This window comes from Cyrtonyx montezumae, unplaced genomic scaffold (assembly GCF_038088225.1).
Source record: "Cyrtonyx montezumae isolate F1298 unplaced genomic scaffold, pur_monq_1.0 scaffold_1, whole genome shotgun sequence".
In the NCBI taxonomy this organism is placed as follows: Eukaryota; Metazoa; Chordata; class Aves; order Galliformes; family Odontophoridae; genus Cyrtonyx; species Cyrtonyx montezumae.
Window position 1 is genome coordinate 668,900 of NW_027071825.1, and position 27,404 is coordinate 696,303.

Genomic DNA, 27,404 nt, shown 5'->3' on the forward strand with positions numbered 1-27,404 from the left:
AACGCTGTTGGTATTTGTTGTTGTTAATCTCCTGTATGAACAGGGGAGGGACCTGGGGGCAGCAGGGGGAGCTGGCTGGGTCTGAACTGCAAAGCTGTGGGAGACATGGGGATCTGGTCACGACCAGGCTGGGAAAAAAGTGCCTGTAATCACAGAATTGTAGAATATCCCAAGCTGGAAGGGACCCACAGTGTTCACTGAGCCCAACTCAGTCTATCTGAGCTGCATGTTCAGATGCATGGGCATGACCCCCTCTCCCCATGGGGCAGAGGGGTTGTGGGGACACTCGTGAGAGGGGGTGATGTGGTGATATGCTGATGTGGTGACATTTGAAAGGGCTGCACGGGTTGAATTCAGCTCCAGATGTATGAGCCAGTATTTAATGCACTTATCCCTGTAGCTTTGCAATTCAGGTCAAGCCAGTAATTGCACAAGAGCTGAGGATAATGGTAGCTTTCGATCTTAATTTAATGAAGATTGTTTTGTAATTTTTAAGTACTGACAAGTGCTATCCAGATGCAGCCCTCGGAGCAGCCATCAGAGGCTGCTGGAGGCAGGCTGGTGTCCAGCACACCAGGATGGGGTTTGTGTGTGGGGCTGCCAGGCTGGGGCCGTGCACAGCCCCAGTGGAGCACTGGGAAGAGCTCCGTGCATGGAGATGAATGGCTCTGGGATGTAATTGCTGGGAAACAGCAGCTCGAGAGATGAGGACGGGGGAGGCATCACAACAGAGCATGACAAACCATGAGCAGTCAGGGTGAGACTGTGCTTTTCCATACTTACAAATTACAGAAGATCGGCCCTATTAATAATGATTAGAAAAATACTGAAGTAGTAAAATACTTTCATCCATGTGACAGCTAGCATTAAAATCTAGTTCTGAGTAGAGAACTCCTGATTACAATCATCAGTTAAAAAATGAGTAGGTTTTATCCAATCGTCTAAGTATAAAAATAGGAGAAATGTCTTCTGAGTGCAGCCATAAATTACATGGGAAAACCGGTTCCCAAAGAGTGCTGTTTGAATCCCATGCCTGGTTGGACCCGGTGTGCTCCCACAGCAGCACTGCACTGCAGCCTGCTCTGACCTGCTCACTCCTCAGTGCATTTGTAGACATTCCTTTGAAGGATTTTTTCTTCCAACATAAAAATCTTCCTCGGCAGCTGAGAATCAGCTCTGTTGGTGCTCCTCAGGCTCTGTGTTTCATGCAGCAGCTGCGTGCAGCACTGTTTTTGTTAATCAGTACTGCACAGAGGAAAGTTGGTGTTTGTGGGTGTTCGTGTCGATGAGTGACACCCGCTCCCTGAGGGGGCACAGGCAGCAATGGGCGATGCTCCTTCGCTGTTTCAGAAGGATGTTGGAATTCACCTTGAACCAAACAGGAATCCCACTGCCATCTTCAACAGCACCACAACCATCCATGGCTGCAGCCCTTCCCCTTCAGGCCAGGGCATGCTGCTGCTGCAGCTGGGGGCTGCCCTCTGTGGGGGGTGACACATCCTGGCCCATTTGTGGATGTTCATGCACCTACAAGGGAGCCACGTGGAGCTGGCCCTCCAGGAGCACTGGTGTGTAAGCGACCCTCCAGCAGAAATGCACTGCAGAGGTCCTGGGGGGCACCCCAGCCCCCCAGCTTCCCCAGCCTCCTGCTCCCGCAGTCCGTGTGGCAGAGGGCAGCTCCTGGCACTGTGTGAGCACATCGGGATCCCGCAGATCCCCTGCTGGGATCCGCTGCCTTCTGCAGAGCCCTCTGCCCTCAGAAGGACACTTCCTTCTGCTATCCCTGCTCGGGTGCCCTACACATCACATGCGACCCCGCTCAGAACTTGCTGCCTGTTCAGACTCCATGATGAGACCGTTAATTAAATGATTGAATGGTTATTTTCGTGATCATTTGTGAAGGATTTCAGCCTGATGCTTTCAGCTTCTTATTTCTAATGTGAATGTCACTTTTCCTGTTAAACAATGCTGCCATATGCGTAAGCTGCTAAATCACCATTTTCTCCTACCTAACAGTTTCCATAGTTGCACTATTTCAATGTTTTATCAAAGAGATTTACTGCATTATCTCCTTCTGTTGGATTTCCTTCATGTGAAAAACCTCTTTATCAAATAAAAATGTCCCATTAGTCTATTGCACTTTGAATTACGTTCCTTAAACTTTTAAAGTCATTTTAAAGCCTTAAGTTCCATTGTGCTCCCAGTGGTTAGCCTAAAATTTGCCTGATTCACTTTCCTCATTTCCTTAAATACGGATAATACAGTTATTATTTTCCAGCCACAAAGTACCACTTTCTCTTCTTTTCCTCCATCAACCCCCTCCCCCCGTGCTGGATTGCAGCTCCTTGCTCTCGCACCATTCCAGCTTTCTCTGCTGCTGTCTCCCTGTGCTGCTCTGCTGTTTCTGTATGTTTGATGTCTCCTGTATGGAAATCAGGGAGCAGTGCTCATCTCATCTCCACCCCAAGCTGTCGCTGTTCTCTTTTGCTCAGGTCTCATCTCATCTCTCCTGTCCTCTTCTTACTGCCGGCCCAGGGGTGGGGGTCACTGTCCCTGGGGGTGTTCCAGAGCTGTGGGGATGTGGCACTGGGGGACGTGGGCAGTGGGATGGGGGTGGGCTTGGAGATCTGAGAGGGTCTCCAACCTCAGTAATTCTGCTATTCTATGACAGTGGTACTGTCTGAGCAGTGGCAGAGCAACAGCCACTGCATGCACAGGGCTGAGGAGTGGCCGTTGGTGCCCTTCCTTCCCCTGCTCTCCCAACCTGTCCCCAGTGTCCCAGCTTCATGCAGAAGAGCCCAAAGCTGTTGGGCTCTGTCCTCCCACGGCTCACAACAGGGCATCTCAGCCCTGCACCCAGGGCATGGTGTGAGCTTCCCTTCTGGCCTCACTGGGCTCAGTTGTTGTGTTGGAGCTGGGTGCTGGGACGTGCCACCACAATTCTTCAGTGGCTCCTTCCCACACAGAGCCCTTGCATTGGTCAGTGGCATTCAGGGCCATCCCTGAAAGAGCATTTCTCCTCATCCCGGCATGCAGGTGAGCAACATGAGATGATAAGCTATTTTGGAGAAAATTACAAACATTTTCTAATGTGGAGCACAAAGTATTGACAGCAGCAGCACACCGCAGTGCCTGATTGCCTTGGTGGAAGGTTATGCTGCAGTTACACCCCACTGCTGGGGTGGTGGTTTCTCTTGGTTGCATATCTGCAGAAAAGATTTTCAATTAACACTGACCTTTAATACTCCTACTGGTTTTTGATTCCGGAGATGATGGTGCAGACTACTGATGAGATTTCCCAGCACACCTTGTTCTCTGTTTTCCAGCTGGCTGCTTTCAGGCAGCCAGTGGTACCTGTGCTGCTGTGTGCCACCTGCGGCTCCAGTGCTGTGTTCAGGCCCTGGTGTGTGGGGCAGGAGTGCTGCCTCACTCCTCAGGCTGATGGATTTTCAGTCCGTATGGAGGAATATTCTTGGAGTATAGTTTAGAAAGAGAGGAATCTGTCTGGGGTGCATCCGCATGCACCTTGTTGTAGGTGCTGGTATTGCTGCCCCTGGTCAGTGGGACTCCTGTGGCACTGGTGGTAACTGCTCTCATAGAACAGTTTGGGTTGGAAGGGGCGTTTAAGATGATCTAGTTCCAACTTTCTGCTATAGGCAGGGACACCTCCCTCTAGCCCAGGTCGCTCACAGCCCCATCCAACCTGGCCTTGAATGCCTGAGGGGGCATCCGCAGCCTCTCTGGGCAGCCTGCTCCAGTGTCTCACCGTCCCCACAGTAAAGGATTTCTTCTTGATATCTAGTCTCAGTCAACTCTTTTCCATTTTGAAACCATTTCCTCTTGTCCTGTCACTACCTGCCCTCATAAGAAGTTCCTCCCCAGCTTTCCTGTAGACCACGATCACTGAACAATGCCTTACTTGAGCTTTTGTACAGAAATCACACCTACTTGCATCAGTACTGTGCCACTCACGTCTTAAATATATGTCATAGAACCGTGTTGTGTTGTCATGGGCTCTTGGTTTCACAGCGGTTTGTGAATTAACAAATGCCCCATATACTTTGAGGTTCAAGTCTAAGACGGCGCAACTGTTTTCAAACTGAAAATCAATAGCAGTTAATGACGTTCAGAAGGTCTGAGTTTTTTACACTTGCGGTTTCCCTTTCCCCCCAGGTGTTACTTGGAAGATGGAGCTTCCAAAGGTGCCTGGCTGAACCGCTCCAGTATTATTTTTGCTGGCAGTGACAAGTGGTCGGTGGACCCTCGAGTTTCCATCGCGACAGCCAACAGGAGAGAGTACAGCCTGCAGATACAGGACGTGGATGTGACAGATGACGGTCCCTACACCTGTTCTGTGCAAACCCAGCACACTCCCAGAACGATGCAGGTGCACCTAACTGTGCAAGGTATTGTCTTCAAGCTGATTGCAAATGGTTGTTGGGGATGTACTACAAAACTATGTGTGTGTAGGTGGGAAAAGCCAGCTGAGCACACATCGGTGCTCAGTCAGACTGGTGTTTTTTTCCAGAATTTATTGTGTCAGTATCATTCTTTGACCTATTTAAATCTACCTCCCTTCACCAATCACACATGAAATCAGAATATCTGCTGACCGTTGGCTCCAGGCTCCTGCATATAGCACAGAGGGTCTCCAGCTTGCTGAAATCATGTTTAAATCCTCATTTGCACTACTGTAGTCCAACAGTCAGTCATACATTGCTCATCATTCCTTCCCTCCACTCTGCACCTCTTCTGTCAGCTTTGTTGGCTGCAAAGCCTGCATGGGGGAGGCAGTGGGGCCCTGCTGTGCCCTCTGTGCTCTGCTGCCAGCAGAACGGGGTTCAATCACTGTAGGAAAACAGCACAATTCAGTAACCAACACCAAACCAAAGAAGTAGAGACCAACGGAGGCTGATTTTGCTTTTAGCAGTCCATAGCTTTTGTCTCATCCAGCCCACATCTTCCTCGTGGAAGTATTGCCTGTTGTTAATTAGAAAAGTCCATTTATTTCCACGGCATGGTTTTCTGTTTCGAGCGCTGCCAGCTTTACGCGTGGAACTAATATTGATTGTGCAGTTCCAGGGCAAGCAATCCTTCGTTCTGATTGTCTGCCTGATAGTTAATGCCCTCACACGAGGGGCTAAAAAAATAGTTGGAAATTAATTGCATTTATAAAACATATAAACAGGAGCTTAAAATTAATTAGGCTAACTACAGGAATATAGAGAAATAATAACTCAATAGTTAAAATATGCATAATTATTAAGCGATTGCATTTATATCTTCAGAAATGCAAAGTATAACCTAAGGCTTTAATTTATTACTCTTTGGTGTAATCATCATTAACATTTTCTTTTGCATTTTTATGAGTGATAAAGCAATGAATATAAAACAGAAGAATTGGAATGGCAGTCCCTATTAATCCATGTGGCACACTGAGCTCCCTACAAATGATGACTACGAATTGCTGCTCTGACTAATTGCTCTTACCCACCAGACCTCTGGAGCCTCATGGTCTGTACATTAGCTGTACTTTGTTGGCTCTGAGGGCGTTTGTTGCATGAAAAATATCAGTGCCACCAGAATGCCATCACTGTGTCATCCCCGTAGCACTCCCCAGTGGCCCCTGCACTCAGAGCTGTGTGAGCACTGCTCCTGGGGATGGGGACACGGACACACAGCTGTGCTGGGAGGCTGAGGGGAAGAAGCAGTGACAGCAGCAGTGCGAAGTGTAAAAGTGAAGAGAGCAGCACAAACGAGGAAGTGTTACAAAAGAAGGAAAATGAGTGCTCATCCATCTCTGAAGATCTAGGCTCACAGGAAAGGAACTCTGCAAAGGAGGGACTGCCAACAAGAGATCCTTCCTCAGTGGCGGTCAGCCCTTCATTGAGGTCTGAGAGGGGTGCAGCCTGGCTCCAGCCCTTCTGGTCATGCAGGTGATTGCTCCCAGGGCTGACCAGATCTCTCCTTCAGGTGCTCAATCAGTGCTTCAGCCTGTCCCTCAGCAGTTCCCATACAATCAGTTATGATTTCAGTTGCATACATATTGCATTTCTCTGAGATTATTTCAGTTTTCCACAATGATTTTGGCATTTCTTTCCATCGTAGCTCCTATTTTGAGGTACATATTACCACCAGTATGACCAGTTACCAGCTGCACAGGGGAGGGTTTTGCTGTGTACGCTCAGTGGGTGGGACACGAGCTGGCCATCATCACACACCCCACACGGGTGGGATCCCACTGTGGGCCAGCACGGGCTGAGTTTGGGGCTGCCCAGCTCTGCCCTTGCACTCGTGCTGCTCTAAGCCCACACCTCAGCTCTGTGTGCCGGGCTCAGGAGGCACGGGTGGAGGATTTATGTGTCCTGGGAGATGGAGACAGAGCTGCCTGAAAGTAACAGGCTGTAAAGGGAACATCAAGCAGCTAATTGCTGCTGTAGCTCATGCGTGCTTTCCTGCAGTGTGGGGTTCGTGGGGATGACATCATAACATTTTATGGAGAAGGTTTTATGTTTCCTTTCAATATTGTTCATGAGTTTGTATTGAAAGATTAGAGGTAACTTCTGCTATTGGGGAAAAATAAATGAAGGGAAAAGGAGATCTTTAGCCAAAGTGGAATGATTGCATCAAAGGGCCGGGTTCCCATCTGCGCTGTGAGTGAGTGATTGGCAGCAGCTCGGGCACAGCACGTGAAATAAAGCGAGCAAAGGAAAATGTAAAAGTGACAGCACAGCCCTTTATCACTCCCCTGCCCCACAGGCTGTGTTCCATGGAATAATGTTGAGAGAAGACCTTCTCTTCTCCTGCTGAAAAGAGCAGAAGTGGAGGAGCCGGGGGTGGATGCAGGGGGTTGTAAATTGAACAGACAGTGACTTAGGTCTGATCATAAGCTCTCAAATAGGTTAAGCTAGGCTATAAAACTGTTTGCTGTGAAACCCCCACTTTAAAAGCTGTGCACATCCAACTCAGACTCTTTCTCTTTTTCTGTTAGATCTTTACACGCACAGATCCAGGAGGATCTCGTTTTGAATATCCCCAGCTCTGCTCATTGAGCTGACAATTTCCAGTCCTATTTATCCAAGTGCTTCAGAGAATACATTCATTTTAGTGGGCTGAGGGTGCCCTGATTTCCATGAATAAAACACAGAAAGGTAAAGAGGTCCAAGCCACAGGATGGCCATAACCTGGCTAGGTGTGGGCATGGCTCCTGTTTTGTCATTGGCCACAGTGTTCAACAAGTTCATCCCTCCTCTGTTACTTCCCTTCTGATTTGATCTGTTTTCTCCATCACGACAAGAGTATCCCCAAGCACAGCTTTGGCCGTGTTACCTCAAATGCTGTGCACGTGCAGATTAAACCACAGTTTTTGTGCACAAAATGCCATGTCCAGGGATGTGCTCAGTGGCTGTGGGCTGCGGGGAAGCAGCTGCTGCCCCATGCCTGCCCAGTGGGATGGCTGGGCTGAGCTGAGCTGAGCTGAGCTGGCCACCAGCAGAGCCTGACAAGGCAATCCACCTCCCCAGCCCTTGCTCAGGGCCCTAACGAGACCCCAGGCCGAGCTGAGGTCACCACTACTGACTGCCTGGGTGACGTATTTTGTACCAAGGAAATGAACTGAGATAACTGATGAAAAAAGAAAAATCCTAACATGTGTCTTAGCCCCCATTTACACTGGTGAAAGAAAACCCAAATGAAAGGGAGGAAGATAATCCGATTTGCTTTATTTTAGTGACCTTGTTAAATAGAAGTGAGAATTATGAGGTAATTAATTAATAAGTTTAGAAGGTAGGAGTTTGTAATCAGCATAATCTACATCAGAGCCAGGTGCTTGATCTGCAGAGCCGTGTTCTGCAGATGATTTAACTCTCAGCTGTTTGCCAGAGTGAAGTCAAAAACCAAAATACCTCTCACCTTTCTGTACTGCTCATCGTTTTCCCAGGAAAAGGTTGCTGTCATTTCGAGCTCGACATAGAATCATAAAATCACCGAGGTTGGAAAAGACCTACAAGATGGTCCCGTCCCACTGTCCACCTATCACCAGAAGGTCTCTCTCGTGTTCTCTGATGCATTCCATCCGAGTTCAAATCCCCTCCTCCCCGCCGTGTTTCCCTTGCATACTGCAGAACGTTGAGACGTGCTTTCCATTGTCCTGAGGGAAATGGTCCTTAATTTTGTCCGTGCACAGAGCTGACCTCTGAGGTGGCACGGCCACCAGGGAGGGCTGCTGGGGACGTGGGGTGAGCCGGAGCCGGGTGCTGCTCCTGGCACTTGATGCGTGCTGTGGGTACCATCGTGCTGGAGCTCAGCCCCACACTCACACCCTCAGTGGTTCCAATAGTGTGGCACCCCGGGCCAGGTCCTGCACACACGCTGTGCTCCCACTGTGCAGATAACTCAGCTGTCTGCCTGAGTGTAATTTACAGATTCAGTCGGAAAACACAACCTATATTTTAGATTTAAGCGCATGTAATATTTCCAAAGTAATACTCAAGGCCCTTTTTCTGCTTAATAAACCTCTTTAATGTCCCCTAAATATTAATGTATTGATTTAGTCTTTGCAGTGTTTGCAAAGTCTAATTTGTTTCTTCAGTCGGGCCAAGAGGGACTTGCGTTTGGAGTTAACGAGATAAATCTTACCCAAATTTATTTAAAGTGGGACAAAATAAATATGCAAAAGACTTCTAAACTCACATAGCAACCAGCTAAAACTGACAACCCGTTACTCTTTGAAATTGCCAGCACTCGAGCGGGATGTCAGCTCTCAGTGTAAGATTAACTTGTGAGTGCCAGCCGCTGTCTGCAGCTCATCCCTGCCCGGCACACAGAGGAAAGGGCCGAGGGAGTGGGATGGGAGAGGTGGCCCTGCACAGAGCTGAGCTCTCAGGTCCCCTCACGGGGCCGATGGCACCGGGCAGCACAAGACGCTCTCCCAGGGCTTGTCCTTCCCATCTGTTCTTTGGATTCCTCCCACATTCGTAGCCACAGGTGCTCGCTCTCTGTAAGATGTCTGTGTATGGTTTTTCCCCCTCTTTCAAAGCCTTAAATCACGGAAAGTGTTTGCACTAGCAGGTGATCTCATTTACCGGGATGTAAGTCTGGAATATTTCATCTGAAATAGAGCAGGGCTCTGCCGGTCTGCAGCTCGTAATTCCACGTGCTGGAGCTGCTTTATGGTCACGGCTGCAGCTGAATTTCCATTACGAGCCTGAAATTTCCATCTTCTGAAATCTGCAAGCAAAGGGTAATCAACACAAAATAATCATTTGCTCTCTGGTCCAAAGTATATTAGTTCTGATACATTTGAATTAAGCTGAATGGGCTTTTTTGTGACCTGTGAGAGTCCGATGGAAGAGCCCGAGGTGACTTTCAGCAGCTCCCTGCACTGTGCAGCAGTGCCAGAAGTGGATTGGAAAGGGGGAAATGAGAGAGGAATGAAGGAAGGATGAGGAAAGAATTAAGCCTTTCTTGTGCTGCCCAAAGCTCCGGCCCAGCGAACTCCCACCCCACGAACGTGAGATAAGAAATGCGGCCAGCTGGCAGAGCTGTGTGGCACTCCACTTCTCAAAAGAATGATGAACCCCTTTGAAAGAAAGATTAAAAAAAGGTTTTTGGAAAGAAAGCAAATTCGGAAGGAGAATATATCAAAGCATGCTGGTGGCTGTGGCAGCTCTGCACGGTGGGTGTCCTCCGGAGCTTATCAGCATTACAGCAAAGACCGGGCAGGTCTTTGCATAAGAACATCTGAAGTGGATGATGAGAATAAAAACTGCCTGGAAAGCCTTGCTGTGACTGAATGGCAGGGTGCCCTGCTTGCATGGGACCCACAAAGGCTGTCCAGTTAAACCCAGCCCCACACAGCAGCACCTGAACCACAGAGCTGGCTTTGAACACTCCCAAGGCTTTGGGTCCCTCTCAGTACGTGTGTCTGACGGCCATTCCCTCTGCGCTGCCGTCCCATGTCCCATCACAGCCCCTGGCACAGCTGCTAATTATTTTGTTATTCATTGCCATCACTGCAGCACCGCAAGCAGTTCAGGTAGTCTGTACCCTGAGTAAACAGTGTAATATTTTATTGAGCTCTCTGCTGCCCGTCACTGTGATTACTGTGATTTATCTGATTCTCTTTTTCATCACATTTCCCGTTATTTCTGCTTCTGTAATTTTAGACTGTCGCATGATAGGAGAAAACAAGGTGTCCCAAGCTGTAAAGTTAATTTTTTCCTGGGAGCGTTGTTAACAAAGGCAGGAAGTTGAATAGATGTGGAAATTATCCCACCCGATGGAGGTTACAGCTGGAATCTTTCGGTTCTGTCTTGGAAAAAGGGTTTCACCTAAATACGTAGTGAAGTGCAGCCTGGGAGCTGCCCAAGCACTTCTTTTCCTCAGGTGAGCACAGACAGCTTAGAAGGTCCCTATCTTCTGCTCCTCTGGGATCGAGAGGAGACTCTACAGATATTTTTAGGCTCAGAACATTGGCACTGTAACATTTTCAGTAAGTTCTTCGGCACAGCACTCTTAAATAGCAATTGAGAAGAGCTGCAGGCAGCGTTCTGCTCCCCCCAGCCCAGGGATCCCTACACACCCCATTTGGACACGGACAGCAGTGGGGCAGTGCTGCCAGCTGTGTGCCAGCACTGAGACGTGGCGGTGTGGTCTGCTCCCTGCTGCAGGGGATGGGGAGTTCTGCCCATTGGAGCCCACTCTTGAGCAAAGCTGATGTCCTCGTGGTGTGCTGCATAAGTTATCCATAGTGGAAACGTGCTTCCTCCAGTGACCAGCCCATGAATAGAAGCCCATCAATGGGAAAGAGTGGAAAGATCTCATAAGGAAAAGCAGATAAAGAGCAGAATATATGGAGTGTAAGAACTTCAGCCACTGGAGATTATGTCAAAGCCACCAAGTGTTGAGGCTGAGAGGAGGAGTCTCTGCCTTGGACATGGCCATGGGTGACGCTGGAAAACCCGCAGCTGCTGTCTGGAATTCACAGGGCCCTCAATCCATACACAGCCCCAAAATATAAAATAAGGATGGCAGGCTTTTCCCATTAATTACAGAGGTGTTTCGATCGTAGTTGCAAAAAATCAATCTTGGAAAAAAAAATAGTGTATATTCAGCATCCTCACTGTGGTATGGTTCATATCCAGGCTGCCTGGACCACGAGGGACATTCCCATTCATAACAAAGCTTGTTAAGATTAAGAAAATTGCCAGCCCTCCTGAGCAGCACCCAGAGGACTGCCCCTTCTGTGGGCTGTGTGTGTTGGTCCATCTCCCACCGAGTCACAGCGAGCACTACAGGTGTTGTGTGATGATCCACTGAGGCAGAAAATAGAATAGGGAATGAGCTCTTCGGTTCCCACCTCCGTGTGTGTGCGGGTGTGACTCTTCCCTCTGAGCCTACTTGGTGTATGTCTCTGCGTGCTTTTGTGAGCTCAGAACTGAAGGGGAAGGAAAACTCTGTGCTGGGAGTTTGTTGGATTCGTGGCCATGAGAGAATTACTGGGAATGAACAAGCATGGGGAGGGATTTGTGACAGCACATCCTCCTGATACGGCGCTTTCCTCTTTGTATCCTCTGCAGCTTAGTTTTGCTTTTGTAGCTTAAGCGAGGGAAAGAGGATGATGACGATAGCTGATGTGCTCAGGCAGCAAAATCCACCACTTGGAAGGAGCAGAATCAAATGCATGTCTTTAAAAAGAGCTCGCAGTGCTGGTTTAGGAAACATTCTGGGAACAGCTGAAAGCGGAGTCACAGGTTCCCGCTTTAATATGGAACAGTGAATGTGAAAGAAAGCTCTCAGGGACATAGCTTGAATGTTTCCTGCTTGGTAAATCTCCATTTGAAAAAGTTGGTCTTTCATTGTGCAGCTTTCATAACGATGTAAAGAAAACTTGGCAGCTTTCATGTGTCAGAGCGCCGTGGGCCGGCAGAAGCAGAGGTTACGTGACCTGAGATGCAGCACATCTCAGCCTTCGGGCAACAAAGGAGCCCTCAGGTGCAGAAGCACTGCCAGAAAGCCCTGTTCCTAACGACCTGCTGTAATCAAGTCTCTGCACAGCTCATCTGGAAAGTGCCCGCGTGTGGTGTGTGAAGCCGTAATTATACGGTCATTAACGGGCTGCAGCAAACGGCTCCGCAGTTCCTGAAAGCGTGGTCTACTTTGGGGTCTCATAACAGAAAGTTTGTAGTGTTCAGAGGGGGACGGACCCCTCGCTGCCCGCTGGCTGCTTTGCTGATGTGGGCTGATGCAGAGCAGCGTGTGTAGGTGCAAGGCAGAAGTCATGTCCCAAAGGAGGCAGGGAGAGAGCAGCTCAGCGAGCCCCAGACGCTGCTGTACTCCAATGCAGCTGCCTGCTCACAGGATAAACCGTATCAAACAGTAAATCCAAGCCCTCTTTGAGGCAGTTAGATAAAAACCAGAGCCTCCTCTGAAGCAAACAGCCATGAAAATGCCGTTCTTGCACTTATTCTTCAAATGCTGAACTTTGCAGCTTCCTGGGGTGTCACACAGTGCAGAGCTCCCTGCCCCACGCAGCACTGAGCTTCATAGCATCACCAAGGTTGGAAAAGACCTGTCAGATCAACCTGTCCACTTAGCACCAGTACTTCCTGCTGCGCCATGTCCCACCAGCCCCCTCCACCATGGGTTTGGTGAGTGGCTTTATGATCACCCTGGTAGATAAGCATCATCTCAGTGGAAGGAGTGATAGAGGATCTTCTGAAATAAACCCCACTTCGGGGTCAGGTACCAGGTGGATTTCCATCTCTCATCCACTGGGCAGTGACAGTGACACCGTGGAGATGGGAAAGGTGTCAACAGGATGAGGAGGGGGAGGGTGGGGAGGTAAACACGGCTCCATTCAGTGCTGAAGAAGTTGTGTGCTGCTATCCTTCTGTGACATTTAGTTCCATTCAATACACCCAACAGCTGTTATGAACGTGACACACGTACTGTGCCCTGCAGTCGTGGTTCACATCTCCATCCTTCAGCACTTGGTAAAATGTTTAATTTTTAAAGGGCTGATATTCACATTGAGGCTTCCATCAGATAATGCCTGAGGATTGTATCTGCCTTTATCCTGCGTGACTAAGTGGTGTGTTCCCTTCAAAGAACAAGTGCTATGGCACTAACTGCTCATTTATGGGAACAAATCCTTCATGGAAATGTTCTGAAGAGTTTCCTTAAAGAAACCGTGTAATGAAAATGGCATGACTGAAATTACTGGGGCTGTACTTCTCGTACATTATAATTTATGATGGAGTAACAACGATAATAAACGGTACGAGATGCATTACAGTGCCATACACGAAAGCTCTGTAGCAAAATGAAGTCTGCATAACTTTGATTCTTAAAACAGTCCCATAATGTGAGCGTGGCTTCTGTCCTGCTCCTTCAGAGCCTTCACCGGTTCAGACCGAGGCTTCGGGGCTTTGCAGTCAGAGTAACCTCACCCCACAGGGAAATGCTGACCCCTGTGCTCCAGGAGGTGTGCTTACGGGATCTGTTCACTTCCTGCACAGTTTTGGCATACGTGAGATGTTTTGAACGCTGGTGTCTTTGGGTTGAGGTGTTCGTTTAAAAGGAAAATAGTTAAATCACAGAATGGCAGCCAACAAATGTCTGCTTACCTGTAATGCTTTACTGTAGTGAGGGCCACACACAGAAGTGTAACAGAGTCATCCCATCGTCCCTAGCAGATCTCTGCTCTGTGCTCTTTGCGATTCAGAAATGCTCTTATTTTACTTTGACTGAAATTGTAGCGATCTCCACTTTGCATTTTTAATAGATATTAATTCCCTTTTCTATCATCTGCAAGGGAAAATCGAAACATTTCCTTAAAAGTCGGCAGATTTCCTTTCTTATGTCAAATAGGTCCTGGAAGGATTAAAATAATAAAAAAAAAAAAAAGAAGAGGAAAAAAAAAAGGATAATGAATGCAACAATTCCATGACACAGTAAAGGGATTGTTTGATGAAAAAAGAACCTTTCTGTTTGAAACAGTTCAGAGGAAGCGCATTGTTTCCTCTTGGCTGTGAGTTGGGTGGATTCAGCATGTGAAAACGCTTTGGCCATAGACATTCCAACATCTGGATGTGTGGTAGCAGGCATCGCTTGGGCTGCTGCCTCTGCACTCATCTGTGCTTCTTGCTGTGGGGCTTTGTCGATGACTGATTTGGAAATATTACATTTCTGCGTCTGATAGACTGCAGGAAATATTTGTGTAACGTTGGTGAAACAAATGCAGGTGTCTCATGGCCTGAGTTAGAGAGATGGAAAGGAAGAACTAAGGTGTGGTGTCACACGAGGACGGTAAAGCCAGGCAGGGCTCGCCCATAGGTGTGCAAAGGTAATGCAGTTCTAAAGCAGCTGGTAAAATCCAGAGCCCATTCAAATCAGCGTTAAAACGTAAATGCCATCATCTTAACACATCACGTTCGTCATTTACTCATCACAAGATATGGCCCCATGGGTCTACAAGGGCTGATGCCCCCTAAATGGCATGCAGGAACTGATAATAACTCTTTAGAAATCAGTGTCTCACGCCCTTAGCTTTCCAGCTGTCCTTTTGGAAACCACTTTTTTCAGCTTCTGATGGAGGTGGGGGGGGATCACATCTCTGGAGGTGTTCCAGAGCTGTGGAGATGTGCCACTGGGGAACACGGGCAGTGGGCTGGGGGTGGGCTGGGGGTGGGCTGGGGGTGGGCTGGGGAGCTCAGAGGGCTTTTGCAGGCTGGATGATTGAGTGGGTACCAACATAACCGGAGAGACAGCTGTCTTCCTCTTCACTGTGATGTAAGGGGATGGTGATGAGCTGGCACAGAACACGATGGAAACACAGGTGACATTTTGTCCCTCCTGCAGGTCAGGGAGAGCCTGGTTGGCAGTTCCTGCCCTCCCCTTTTCTTCCATGGATTGGGATGGTGAGAAACACCTGTGTGCACTGCTGGCATCCCCGGGGTCTTGTGGGGACCATCACTGTGCACCTCATGTTTCTGACATTTATGTCTTTTACTCTAGCTGTGCTCTCACAGTCTTTTCTAAATGATTAAAATAATAATTAAATCCCATGGAAAAAAAATCCCTGATTCACAATTCTGTAAAGTTATAATCGTGGCTGTTCTGCAACTGCAGTCATACAGCCACAAAGGCCTCAACTGGAGATGTGTTTGTACTCTGGGTGTCTTTAATCTATTTCCAGCATGGAGAAATTCGTTAATCAGAGTCCCAAACCTAATATGTTACAGGATGTTCTTAATAACCTCCGCTGCCGAGCAGTGGAAAGAATAAAATCAGCACAGAGCAAATCCCCATCTCATCCCAGTAGAAGTGCCCACCGACAGCAGCGTGCTGCCACAGGGCTCCCGCACCACGGAGCGCCTTTCAGCAGCTGGAAGAGTCTCATTGAGGACTGTCATTAATTAATACTGAAGGTGATGGTGGCAACCCCCTGGAACGCCCAGATGAACAGCGCTCCATTGCGTGTGAGCATCTCTGTGCCCACGGGCGGGCAGTGGGGGCTGGGAGCAGCAGGGCCGTGCCTGCTCCACACTGCTTCTCCAAGTGCTGGCATGCAGTGCTGGTATCAGGGCAGTGCATTTCTGTACTGGACAAACCGCTGCAATATTTTCACCATTGACCCTTTTCAGACTGAACTGTGTTGCTCTTTGTGGCGTACCTATTTCCCGTAGCAATATGCCATTGAAAGCACACTATCATCCGGGTATGGATGTACTACATGTTTGAGTTCATTACACAGGAAAGGATCTTCAGGGATAACCTTGTGTCAAACCTACTTATAACGAGCTGGGTCCTGGACGATGGCCCCACATCCGTGCTCTGTGGTCACAATGCCAGGCAGAGTGTGGGGAGCCGGGGCTGAGGGCAGCAAGGAGCCCCTCCTGGTGTCAGAATGGAAAGGAAATCAGGCATCATTTTCCTGTAAGATCATTAAATACATCACTTACTTATCAGCCGGTCAGGTACACGGAAAGGATCCCTGATTTCTCAGAGTACTTTTGTATCAGTGCGTGCTAATTTAGCTTAAACAATGCAGCTAAAATGGAGCATTGTTTGTGGCTCAGACCTTTTACTTGGATCGCAATCAGTCCCCAGCTGGGAAACTTCCAGTTTCAGCCACGGGTTATTGCTTTTTTTCTCTCTTTGCTGCTTTTCACACATCCGCGTGAAGCAGTGGCACAAGGTCAGAGCGGCGGGCGGGGGCTGAGCCATACCCACCTTCCCAGGAGGAGTTCCCCACATGATCCCTTTTCTCTCCACACTCTGATGGAACCGATTTTGTACGAGTGGGGCAGCACGGAGCCCCCACCTGCACCGCCCCGGGCACACGGTGGGACAGGGATGATTCCAGGAACCACCCGCTTGCAGAAATGCAGTTTTCTCTTTTCCCATCATTTTGATTTTCCACACTGCTTCCAACCAATCCGCCCCACGTCTGCAACGGTACGTGGAGCTGCCAGGACCCGGCGCTTGGCTGTGTGTGTCCCCCCCACTGACCTCAGCCCCACGCTCAGCCTGCAGGGCTGCCACCAGCAGCCCCACGGGTGACCCAGTGCCCCAGCAACCTGTGCTCTGCAGCATCCTTATTCCAGGAGAGAGAGATGGAGGGCTGCAAAATAAAAATAAGAAGGGTCACGGGATTGTCGCTGTGGTCAGGGTTTTCTGATTTGAACCTACATTTTTGCAAATCAATTAACAGAAATAGCTACTTTATTTTCTACATTTCTTCTGCTTTACAAAGCATCAAACTGCTGATAACAAATCCATCTCGGGGCAAAGAATATAGCTTTTCTATTTCTGTATTTTCTCAGTGATAAATTGAGTACAGTAATGAAAAAATGTAGGAGAGTGATGAAAGGGCTGCAGAGAGAACAAGCGCCGTCCTTTCCCTTCTCTCCACATTTACCGAGTGAACAATATGAGTCACCAAAAATAGGGAAAATCTATGGCATCAGAAATTGAAGAATGATTATCTGCAGAGAGCCTGCTTCTTCATTGATGGAAAAACGGTTGCATGGCAAAATAACTGCAGGTAAGAGATGAAGATCCTTCGATTTACCTGGAAAAAAGAAAGCTGTCACGCTCAGCGCTCTCAGCACTGGAACTGATGAAGGCCGTCAGCGGGTCCCAGGGTGACGATGGGGTCGCCCCCTCCCCGCTGCCCTTGGAGCTGGGGGCCGGGTGCTGGGGGCAGGAGAGGCATTGGCTGCAGGAGCATCCTCGGTCAGCTCATGGTCCCGTTCGGGGCCTGTGTGGGTGTACAGGTGCTGCTGGTGAGTCTTTTGGAGGCCTTTCACTCTCCAGTTTAGAAGAACACAGGCGGACGTGAAGCTTTAAAAAGCTTTGAGAAGTACTACGATTGTGATGTTTTCCTCACGCTTTTGCACTGACCTGCACTGTAAATTCGTGATGGATCTAGAAATAGCAGTTCTTCTCCCCTGCCCACCCGTAGTCGGTTTCATCATAGCCGGAGCCCATACTGTGCCCACACCCACGGCAAAGCCAGCTCAATAACGGGAGGGGGGGACCTGTGTGCAGCACACCTCAATCAGCCTCTGCTGGGATCTAATCACGTCGGTGCCGACAGAAAGGATATTCTTCCTCTTCCCAGTTGGTGACTGATTGCTCCGTAAGCAAAGGTGTGCGCCACGCGAGTCGGGCTCTGTCTGCTCCTAACAGCATTTGGTCTGCAGATTGATCATCTGCGTTGATCGCACTCCTACAGTCGTGTGCTGGGAGGGCTGTGTCTGCTGCCAGGCACGGGGCTCAGCCCCCATCCACGCTGCCCTGCGGTCCTCCTCCCCATGGCAGGGGAACAACCTCGTGCTTCGTCCAGGGCAGCTCTGCATCTCAGTGTTTGGCTGTGGCAAAACTGAGCAGAGCACAACGATGTTTCTCGCGTGGCAGTTCCACTGCATTCTGGAAAAAAAAACAGACTCATGGGGAAGTGGAGCTTTGTTTTACACGTTGGCAAAGGATGTAAAACTGTAAAAAGCACAGTTACCTTTACGTGTGGAAGACTGTGGCACAATATGTTCAGCCACAGGAATGGCGTGGGAGGGAAGGGCTTTGTTGTTGGAATACGGTATTTCAGAGATGGCATCTGGGAGTGATTAGAGGATGGGACAAATTTTGTTGGCAGGATGGAAAAGGATGGAAACAGTGCACATGTTTACTGGAGAGGGAGAGGATATGGGTAGATAACAGTTACAGACATTGGCACAATTAAGGGCACATGAGGGCAGCAAAATGGCTTTGCTTCTTGAGATATTCAAAACGTGATCCATGGAGACTCAGCTGCCGTGACCTCCTTTCACTTCTGCTTTTGCTTTCACTTTTGCTTTCGTGTGCTATGGTTGTGCTTTGTCATTCTGTCCCTCTTTTCTCCGTCCTCTCTTAACACAGAATGGCTAAGAAAGGGAAAGAGTGGGAAATGGTGGCTTTCATCTTCACGCAAATGCCTGGGCACCAGCTTTTGGAAGGCAGAGCTGTTTGTCAGTGAGGGGTGTTCCAGATGCTGCTGATCTGATGCCTGTGAAGTGAAGAGTCGTATAGATTCTCAATTAGAGGCAAATGGAGTTCATCGCTGGTTTTAATAACCCTCATAAGCACATTTTAATTTTTCTTTATATTTGTCATACAAAGGAATTATTGTGTCCAAGCCATAAAACAATAATCTATTTCTTATGTCATGTTGGTGATTTCTAGATACTACACAAGATAAGGAAATCAATATGCATATTAGGAAAGCAAAGCAATAAATCACTCTGACTGCAGTGAGAAATCAGTTCTCCCCTTGTGTTTTACAGCATCTCCATCAGCGAGCTCTGCGTGGGTCGCCCTCGGGTGTGTTTCCTGCAGAGTGAGCACGGGGCTGGAGATGTGCATGGAGGGCACTGTGCAGCACAGCCATCCTGTGCCCCAGCTGTGCCATGCTGCCCCATGCTGGGCCATACCGAGCCATGCTGGGTCATACTGAGCCATGCTGGGCCATACTGTGTCATGATGGGCCATATAGGTGACAGGACAAGGGGAAATGTCCTCAAGTTGTGCCCGGGGAGGTTTAGGTTGGATATAGGAAGCACGTCTTTACAGAAAGGATCATTAAGCACTGGAACAGGCTCCCCAGGGAGGTGGTGGAGTCACCATGCCTGGATGTGTTTTAAAACCCTCTGGCTGTGGTGCTCGGGGAAGTGATGTAGCAGTAGGTTGACAGAGCTAGGACAGTATGGTTGGGTTGCAGTTGGACTCAATGATCATGAAGGTCTTTTCCAACCTGAGTGATTGTAGGATTCTGTACTGCACCGTGCTGTGCTGTGCTGTGCCACGCCATGCTGTGCTGTGCCATGCCATGCTGTGGCACAGTGCTGCTGCTGTCCCCGTGGCCACCCCATGCTCTGTGCTGCAGGTGAGCTGGGTGGCAACACGCTGCATTGTGATGAACTAGCTTCCATGAGTTGTACTTCAACAGCACCAGGGTGAAATAAACTTTGGTTGGATCCCATTATTAATGGGATCATTGTTTTTGCACACTTACTTCTTTAGGAGCTCCCTATGGCATTTGTCTGAACCTCCTTCTCATTCCATTTGGTTTAATTGCTTTCAGACACACGAACAAATGTGTTGCTGCTACCAAGAGCCTGAGCTGGAAGGGACTCATAGCAAACACTCAGACAGGGGCTGCACCCCAGGGCCATGCAGTGCTGCCTACACCTGTGGGACCGTCCACTGCACCGTGTTCCCCCTCTGCCCTGTGTTCGTCTCCCAATTAATCAGAATTAAACAGAGCAATGGAACCACTTGCTTTCTGAGTGGGAAACGAAGCCTTGCTAACACGGAGCCTTTCTTCTGGGCTGTTTAGCACGGCTTCAGATTTCATCAGCAAAACCAGAAAGAATCATTTAATCCTTCTCACTTGTTACAGAGAGCACAGAAGCACTTGTGTGCCCTTTGGGCTCTCGGATGTCCATGTGCTGCGGTGCCTTTGGTGCAAGATGTGGCTGCAGCGTGACACCAGGGTGGCAAGGCTGCAGACAAAGCTCTTAGGCAGATGTGCTCACCTGTAGAGAACCTCTCAAGCTCCCAGTTGGGTCTTACACTGCAGGGAGGTGTTCATGCCCTGCTCTGCCACCGTCTGCTTGGGCCCTGTGCCACCGCTGGGTGCTGATGGCTGGAGCTGGATGCCCACACCACTGCAGGGAGCTCAGCACAGCAGATGCCAGGAGGTGGAGGTGCTCGTGGATCAGTGCTAAAAGGCATCATGGGGGGCACGCGTGCAAAATGTGCGTGTTGTTTAGGTCTGCATTGTGATTATGCATATATACACTCTAGGCATAATACATTCCACAGATTTTAGTGATCTGGATGTAATGGTCCCCAAGAGCCAGAGAACAGCAGAAAACTGTGCAGCATACCAACATAGCGCAGGGCGTTGTTTGTCACTGAGGGGCCAGAAACACTTCCTAGAGAAGCCAATTCCTACCATGGGAAAGGCATTATTTCCAGAAAATATGAAAGTGGAATCTATAGTTTTTCACGGCACCAGGGCATAGTGTAATTTCTGTAATTCTGTAGAGGTTTGTTGTATAGCAGGGCTACACTGCCGTGTTTATTTGTCTGTTGTTTTAGTTCGTGCATTGCTGGTGTTCGTTTGTTTTCTAATTCTATTTTGGAAATGAGTCCATTGTGCAACCCGTTTCATTGCTGTAAGACGTTCAAACATCTTTTATGAGATTTTATTTAATTTCCCCATTATGGAGCCCGGACTAAAGCAGAACCCAAGCAATTAGAAAGCAAACAAAGCATGTAAGTGAGAGAAAACCACTTAATCTGCACTCCGTGAGCCTGGAGAACTCTTCATCCTGTGCTGTGTCACAACTGAAATCTCTTAAAATTCTCACTCTGTGCTGCTCCGCTGCTGTGCCCCTGCGTTGGTGCTGAGCTCCTGCATTGGTGCTGTTTCCTTCCTGCAGCTCTACTCACAGGCAGCACTGCTGTGCTCCGGAGAGCATTGCAGAGTGTGGCACGGGACAACCCGGAATGCAGTGAGTGCTGGTTTTGCGTGCTCCTGTGCCTCTGCTGCTCGCCTGCCCACAGCCATTGGTGTTTGCACAGATGGAGCGGTCAGCGAATTAATTCCAGCCCAGGAGAAGTGGCTGCTGAGCTGCTGAGAGCAGCATCTTCCCTCCCCCTGCCGTGTTATTGCTTAATTATGAAATTATAACCAGCAAAAATGATCACTACAGACAGAGAGGTGGGGTGTGCAGCCCAGCGTCTGGCTGAAGGACTTTGGGGCATTGGGGATTGTGGACGAAAAGGCCGTAATTGCTTCACCGTCACCGAAAGGTCGCTCTTTATTGGAAGGAAAGCTCACAGCACTCAGCTAAAGCGATGTAAGCTGTGCTGACAGCACCTGGGACAGAAAGGTTCCAGTGGCAACTCGTCCCAACTCCCACTCCTATGCTTATAATCAACTTCTCATCGTTTTTATGTGTTCTACTGAGCGTTCCAGCAGAGAGCAGTACGGCAGCACACGCTGCAGCAGGCAGGCTGGGTGCACGGGCACTCCGGCTCCGGGTTATTTGCTTGATGACTCTAAACTGTGATGTCATCCCCTCCCATGTTCAAAAAGCAGCAGCATCTCCAGGAGCAGTTCAGTCCGACAGTCATTCCCATGACAGCAGTAAGCTTTATTACATGGCATCATTTATGTGCGCTTGAATGTAACTGAGAATATAATTTCAGTCCTTGAAAATGAGAAATGAGGCACAGTGAAGTACAGACTCGATGTCAGTGCCCTGCACAGTAATGGCTCACATAACTCTGGGCTCCGGGGAGAACAGTGAGCTCAAACACTCCTAGGCCATGGCCAAGAGGGGCCGAAGAGCCCCGCTCTGCCTGCTGCTGCTCGAGGCACCCCACGTGTCTGCGTGGTGTGTGGGGGGCACAGGGGTTCCCGTGGGTCTGCTCAGGAGGGAGGAACACGCTGATGTGCACTGGGAGCAGCAGGAACCTCATGGCACCTCGGTCATTCCTAAACAATTTAGAAACCTGTAAATAATTTAGGAATACCAATTCAATACTTGGGTCATTTCTAGTTGCATGTAAGTGGTGATTCTAACAGCAGAGTACAAGAAGACACCCACACCCAGCAAAGCCATCTACATCCTCCCAGACATGCTGTTCCCAACCCATGCTGCTTGGGCCAGAGCTGGAGAGTGGTAGGGATGGCAGGGACAATAGCCTGGATGGTGAGGATGGTGGGGATGGTAGAGATGGTAGAGGTCATGGAGGTGGTAGTGTGATAGGGATGGTAGGGATGATGGAGCTGGTAGGGCTGATAGGGGTGATAAGGATGATGGAGATGGCAGGGATGGCAGAGACAGTAGCCCAGACGATGTGGATGGAAGTAATGGTATCCTAGGATGAGAACAGCAGCTCTGGGGAAGAGGAAATAGGGCCGAGATAACACAGTGTGCTTACTTGTGCACGCAGCATTGCTAAGGCTCTCAATAGACTGTTACGCCGTGTTCCACTGTTCACGTGTCGGGATGATTCAGACAGTCCTCAAAAGAGAGAAACAAATATTATCTATCAAGCCTAACGAAAATTAAGCTCGTGGTGCTTAAATCATCTGCAGAGAAAAATGAAGAGGTGATTTATCATGTTTTATGGGTCCTTAGTCATAGAAAAGATACTTGATAGTAAAGGGAATGTTCAGTCTTGCAGACAAAAACATAATAAGATCTGATTTCTGAAAGCTGAATTTAGTGAAATGCAATTTTGAAGGAAGATGCTATTTCCCAGCAGCGAGGGCTATTTAATTGCTGGAAGCGCTTCCTGGCGCAGCAGTGTGAGCATCACCTGGAACCGCCAGGATAAGCACAGAGAGTTCTGAGCTCATCCATCAGGACAGCTCCTGGGGAGCTGCTGGTGCCTGGGCATGGCTGAGCTGAGGCTGACAGCCCCTTGCTGCCCCTCTGGCCTGGTGCTCCCAGTCCCGCTGGATTGCAGTCCCAGCACATGTGTGCTCCGTACTGTAGCTTGCATGTCAAGTCACTGAGGGAAGATCTTGCAACTGTTGGCCATTAGAACACATGGTTTTATCAAAATTAAAGTACTTAACACAACAGCGTAGAGTTGGGGTTTTGGTCAAAGGGGCAAAGTTTACAACAAAGAACTCAGCGCTGTTGGTCAGCCATGGCCGCCCCAGACAGCACAGCAGCGATCCGTGTGAGCACAGCTGGAAGGTGGGAAGAGGAACTCAGAGCATCACGGGAGGGCAGGGGCAGAGCAGGACAGTGCTGGGGTGAGGCAGCAGGGCAGAGTGCAGACCATGCTGGTCTTTGTCTTGGAAAAGAGACGCTCATCGGTGCGAGCTGAATGAAGTCCTGCTGTTTCAATGTGAGTTTCCTGCCCATGGCAGTGCTGGCAGCGTGCTCTCTTTTCAAATGTGTCTATTTGGAAATCTGATTACGAGTGCTGATGTGAGCCAGCTCTTCTGCTGCTATGCAGGAGCCTCGTGGTTGTGCTGCAGGACCAGCAACCGAGCACGCCCGCTGAAGTTCACATTGCTGTACTTTGGCTTTTACCCATCACGCTCAGGGCAGTGCACTGAGCAGAGTGGAAGGTTCATGCGTCTGTTTCTGGTGATGGATGAGGGGAAGAGGCCGCTCTGAGCCACACCTGACCCTGGCACAGGCTGAGCAGCAGGGCACTGTGTGTCTGTGGGGCACCAGGGTGCCACGGGCAGCAGGGCGTGCTACACCAGGGCCCCACTGTGTGGTGCCAATTACAGCAATTAGTTACCTGGGTACATAGTGCTGTGTGGCAGCTATACGAAAATCCATTGATAGCACTGCATAGTGCTGCCAAAGCAGGAGCTAATCTATTTTTCCACCATCAACGGTGCAGAACCAGGAATAGGAAACTGTTGGACATCTTAGGTTGTAGTATTTATTGTGTCTGGAAGATATTCCCACAGTTCTGGATAGACACCACCACAGCCACTTGTATGCATCTATTTGTGAGAAGGGCTGTGCTGAGGTATTCGATTCCTGTGCTCCTGTGCTCACACCTCTCAAGGCTGGCGTTGTTTCCTCGTGCACTGTGACCTCCCAGCAGGTTTGCATGGTTCTGTGGCCATGGTGATGCACAGGCACAGCCCGCTCGGCCTCCGCTCTGACAGCAGCACTGACTCGGTGTCACTGACTTGATGACGTTCCCTTACAACCTCTCCTGGTTTCCTTTCAGTTTCTCCGAAGATATTTCGTATCTCGAGTGACATCGTTGTGAACGAAGGCAGCAATGTTACCCTGGTGTGTCTGGCCACCGGGAAACCAGAGCCCTCCATTTCCTGGAGACACATCTCTCCATCGGGTAAGTGCCAGAGCTGTCGCTGGGAGCTTCCACTTCATCCCCACCCTGGGGGAGCAGCTCTGCTGCGCTGGTTGTCGCGGAGGGGCTGTGTAAGAGGAGCCCTGTGCTCTCTGACAGCCATGTGCTGCAGGGCAGGACTCCGTGGGCTGCTGCTTTCCATGGGCTCTCACCGTCCGGCAGCGGTTTTCTTTCTGAAGCGAGAGTCGGGGAAAAAAGAAAATAACTTTTGACCTTTAAGACAATGACAATGAGTTCTGCTGGAAGTATCCATTGGGGGACAAGGGAAAAATCAGTTGCAGCAAAAAATGGATTTTAACTAAATGTCAAATAAAATTTTATTGGAAACTGCAGTGATACTTCAGAGTAATAGCATGAAGCGTTAGGTTTTTTACAGAAAGGAGACACTGAAATTGTCCTATAGAGGAAAAGAGCAGAAGGGGAGAATTAGTCCTCCCAGACTGAAGAGCAGGACCCCCTCACCTTGAGTCCAGGCAGAAATGGTGCCTGGGGCCCACAGAGGGTGCACTGTGTTAATGCCTTGACCCAAGGGCAGGGGAGGAGAGCTGAGACCTGTAGGCTGGGCAGGGCAGAGAGCTGAGGACACCACGTTTCCGTACGGGCTCACATGACACCTGCAGCAAATTACCTTCACCCACACGTGAGCTTCATCTGCACTTTGTAATTTCTATCAGTCCCCCCCCGTAATTCCCGGTGGCACTAATGAGGATTACATGCAAGCATCGCACCTAGAACTCAACGCTAAATTCTATTCAAGAACTGTATTGATAATATTCGGAAATTGTTCATCAAAGCTGCTGCTGGGAGATAAGAAACAGAAAACTCAGCATACAAACGAGTCAGCGTTGGCTGATGCCAAAACATTATCACGATCTGCATCGGCGCAGCCCTTACTCGGGTAAGGTCGGATCCCGTTTTTGAACAAGACACAAAATGAACCTTTCAGAGGAGTAAAAATAAACCGCGTTTAGAGGTGATTTTTAACTTAGTACATAAATTATTGGCCTGTAATCTTTACGGTGCGTGTTTAACTTGCAGTCATTATGGAAATGCATTCATTATATAAATATTCATTATGCAAACCCATTATGTAAATCCACCAAATCTCCGCGCTCCTCACGGCGCCGTAAGGAATCGGAAAATCTCGTATTGTTGAAATGTCATCGGAATAAATCGCAGGTATTACTTATTTTGTTCTGACATTTAGGAGCAAAGTGCAGCATCAATAGTTTAGGAACGAAAGCAGAATTTTAAAGAATTAAGGTCTGCTAGAAACATAATTCTAGCTCTTAACACTTGTTTGCGCGGCGTGCTGGTGCATTTCCATTTGTGAAAGGCAGTGCTGCAAACACAGCCACCAGCACTGAGAGCAAACCCCATTCGAGGTGGTACTGCTGTGCAGAATCCTGGAGCTGTACGCATGGAAGCTCCCTCCCACCTCGCTCGTGGTCAGACTTTGTGCAGGGAGGTTCGTGCTGCAGCACGGGGCCGTGCAGCTGCACCCTGCACACCTCTGCCACACCACCGTGTGCTTCGTGGCTGCCAAGGAGAGGGGGGGCCGTGGAATCGTGGAACTGCTCAGGCTGGAAAAGACCTTCAAGGACGCTGAGTCCGAGCTCAACCAAACCATACTGCCCTAACCACGTCAACCCACCTCTACACTGCATCCCCGAGCACCACAACCAGATGGGTTTTTAAACACACCCTGCGGAGCCCATTCCAGCGCTTAATGACTCTTTCTGTAAAGAAGTTCTTCCCGTTATCCAACCTAAACCTCCCCTGGTGCAACCTGAGGTCTTTTCCCCTCATCCTGTCACTGTCAGGCCCAACCCTGCTCTCACTGCAGTCACCCTTTGGGTATTTGAAGAGAGCAATGAGGTCTCCCCTCAGCCTCCTCTTCCCCAGACAAAACAGCCCCAGCTCCTTCAGTCTCTCCTCGTAGGGCACATTCTCCAAGCCCTTCCCCAGCCTTGCTGCCCTTCTTTGCACCTGCTCCAGCACCTCCATGTCCTTTCTGTATTGAGGTGAACACAATACTTGTGGTGGGGCCTCACCAGTGTCGAGTACAGGGGGAGGATTACTTCCCTAGTCCTGCCAGAGCCCAGAGTTTGTCTGAATGCAAAGCAGGTGACATGATTTAGAGAAGCAGAGCCGATCCCAGCTCTCAGCTGGTGTTGGGCTGCTGTGTGCAGGGCCTTGGGCACATCTGCACAGTATGTACGTACAGCGAGCAGCATCCATAACTGCAGGAGCAGCTTCACCTTTGGCATTGCTTGGAGTGCTCAACTTCACAGTCATATTTGCCACAAGTGGCTTCAGATGGAGTTGCACACATTTCAGACCTTAACCCCGTCTGGTTTGTGCGTGAGCTGCAGCGCTGCCAGCTCTGATGAGCACAGCTGGCTTTGGGCAGCAGTGCAGGACCCAGAGCTGCACTACCCCGCAGCCACCCCTCCTGCAGCACAGGGATGGAGCAGCAGCAGCTCAGTGCAAATGGATGTGGTGGTGTAGGTTTCACAGCTGCAGCCCAAAGTAGCAACTGATTATAGGAACCTCTTTCTTCTGCATAGTTGTGTGAAAGTGTAGTAGTGGTGGATGACCACACTGCCCGTGCTTGTTCATATGGGGCAGTCCCCTTTGGCTCCTTGCTGCAGCTTGCAGCCCTTCCCCTACCTCGTCCCACCTGCTGAAAGGCAGATTATAGCAGGCGCAACTGCAGAACCTGCAGAACACTGAAGGAATGTGAACACTGAGACACTGGGACTTATGTATACCTCTTCTTCTCTTCCATCTCTTTCCTGCTTCCTTTATGGTTTATGTCCTAATGTTCCTCAAATTACATCCTAGCGCTTGCTCTCAGACAACAGTGAGTAATTAAGTTCTTCTCCTCATCGATGTAGGTGCTACCTCACTTGGTTGGCTCTCCTTTGTCCAAGTGTGGTGGCCAACAGCACCAGTTCACACTGCCGCCCCAGTGGGAGAGCAGTCTC

The 27,404-nt window shown here is 49.3% G+C and overlaps 1 protein-coding gene across 1 annotated transcript in view; it reads left to right on the forward strand.

Annotated features, from left to right (window-relative positions):
* The window catches only part of NEGR1 (neuronal growth regulator 1), a 153,126-nt gene that overhangs the window by 68,280 nt on the left and 57,442 nt on the right, over positions 1–27,404 (forward strand). Inside the window, exons 2-3 of the mRNA XM_065737670.1 lie at positions 4,174–4,406; positions 24,271–24,396. Of these exons, the coding sequence (XP_065593742.1) occupies positions 4,174–4,406; positions 24,271–24,396 (359 nt within the window). The remainder of the gene's footprint in view (positions 1–4,173; positions 4,407–24,270; positions 24,397–27,404) is intronic.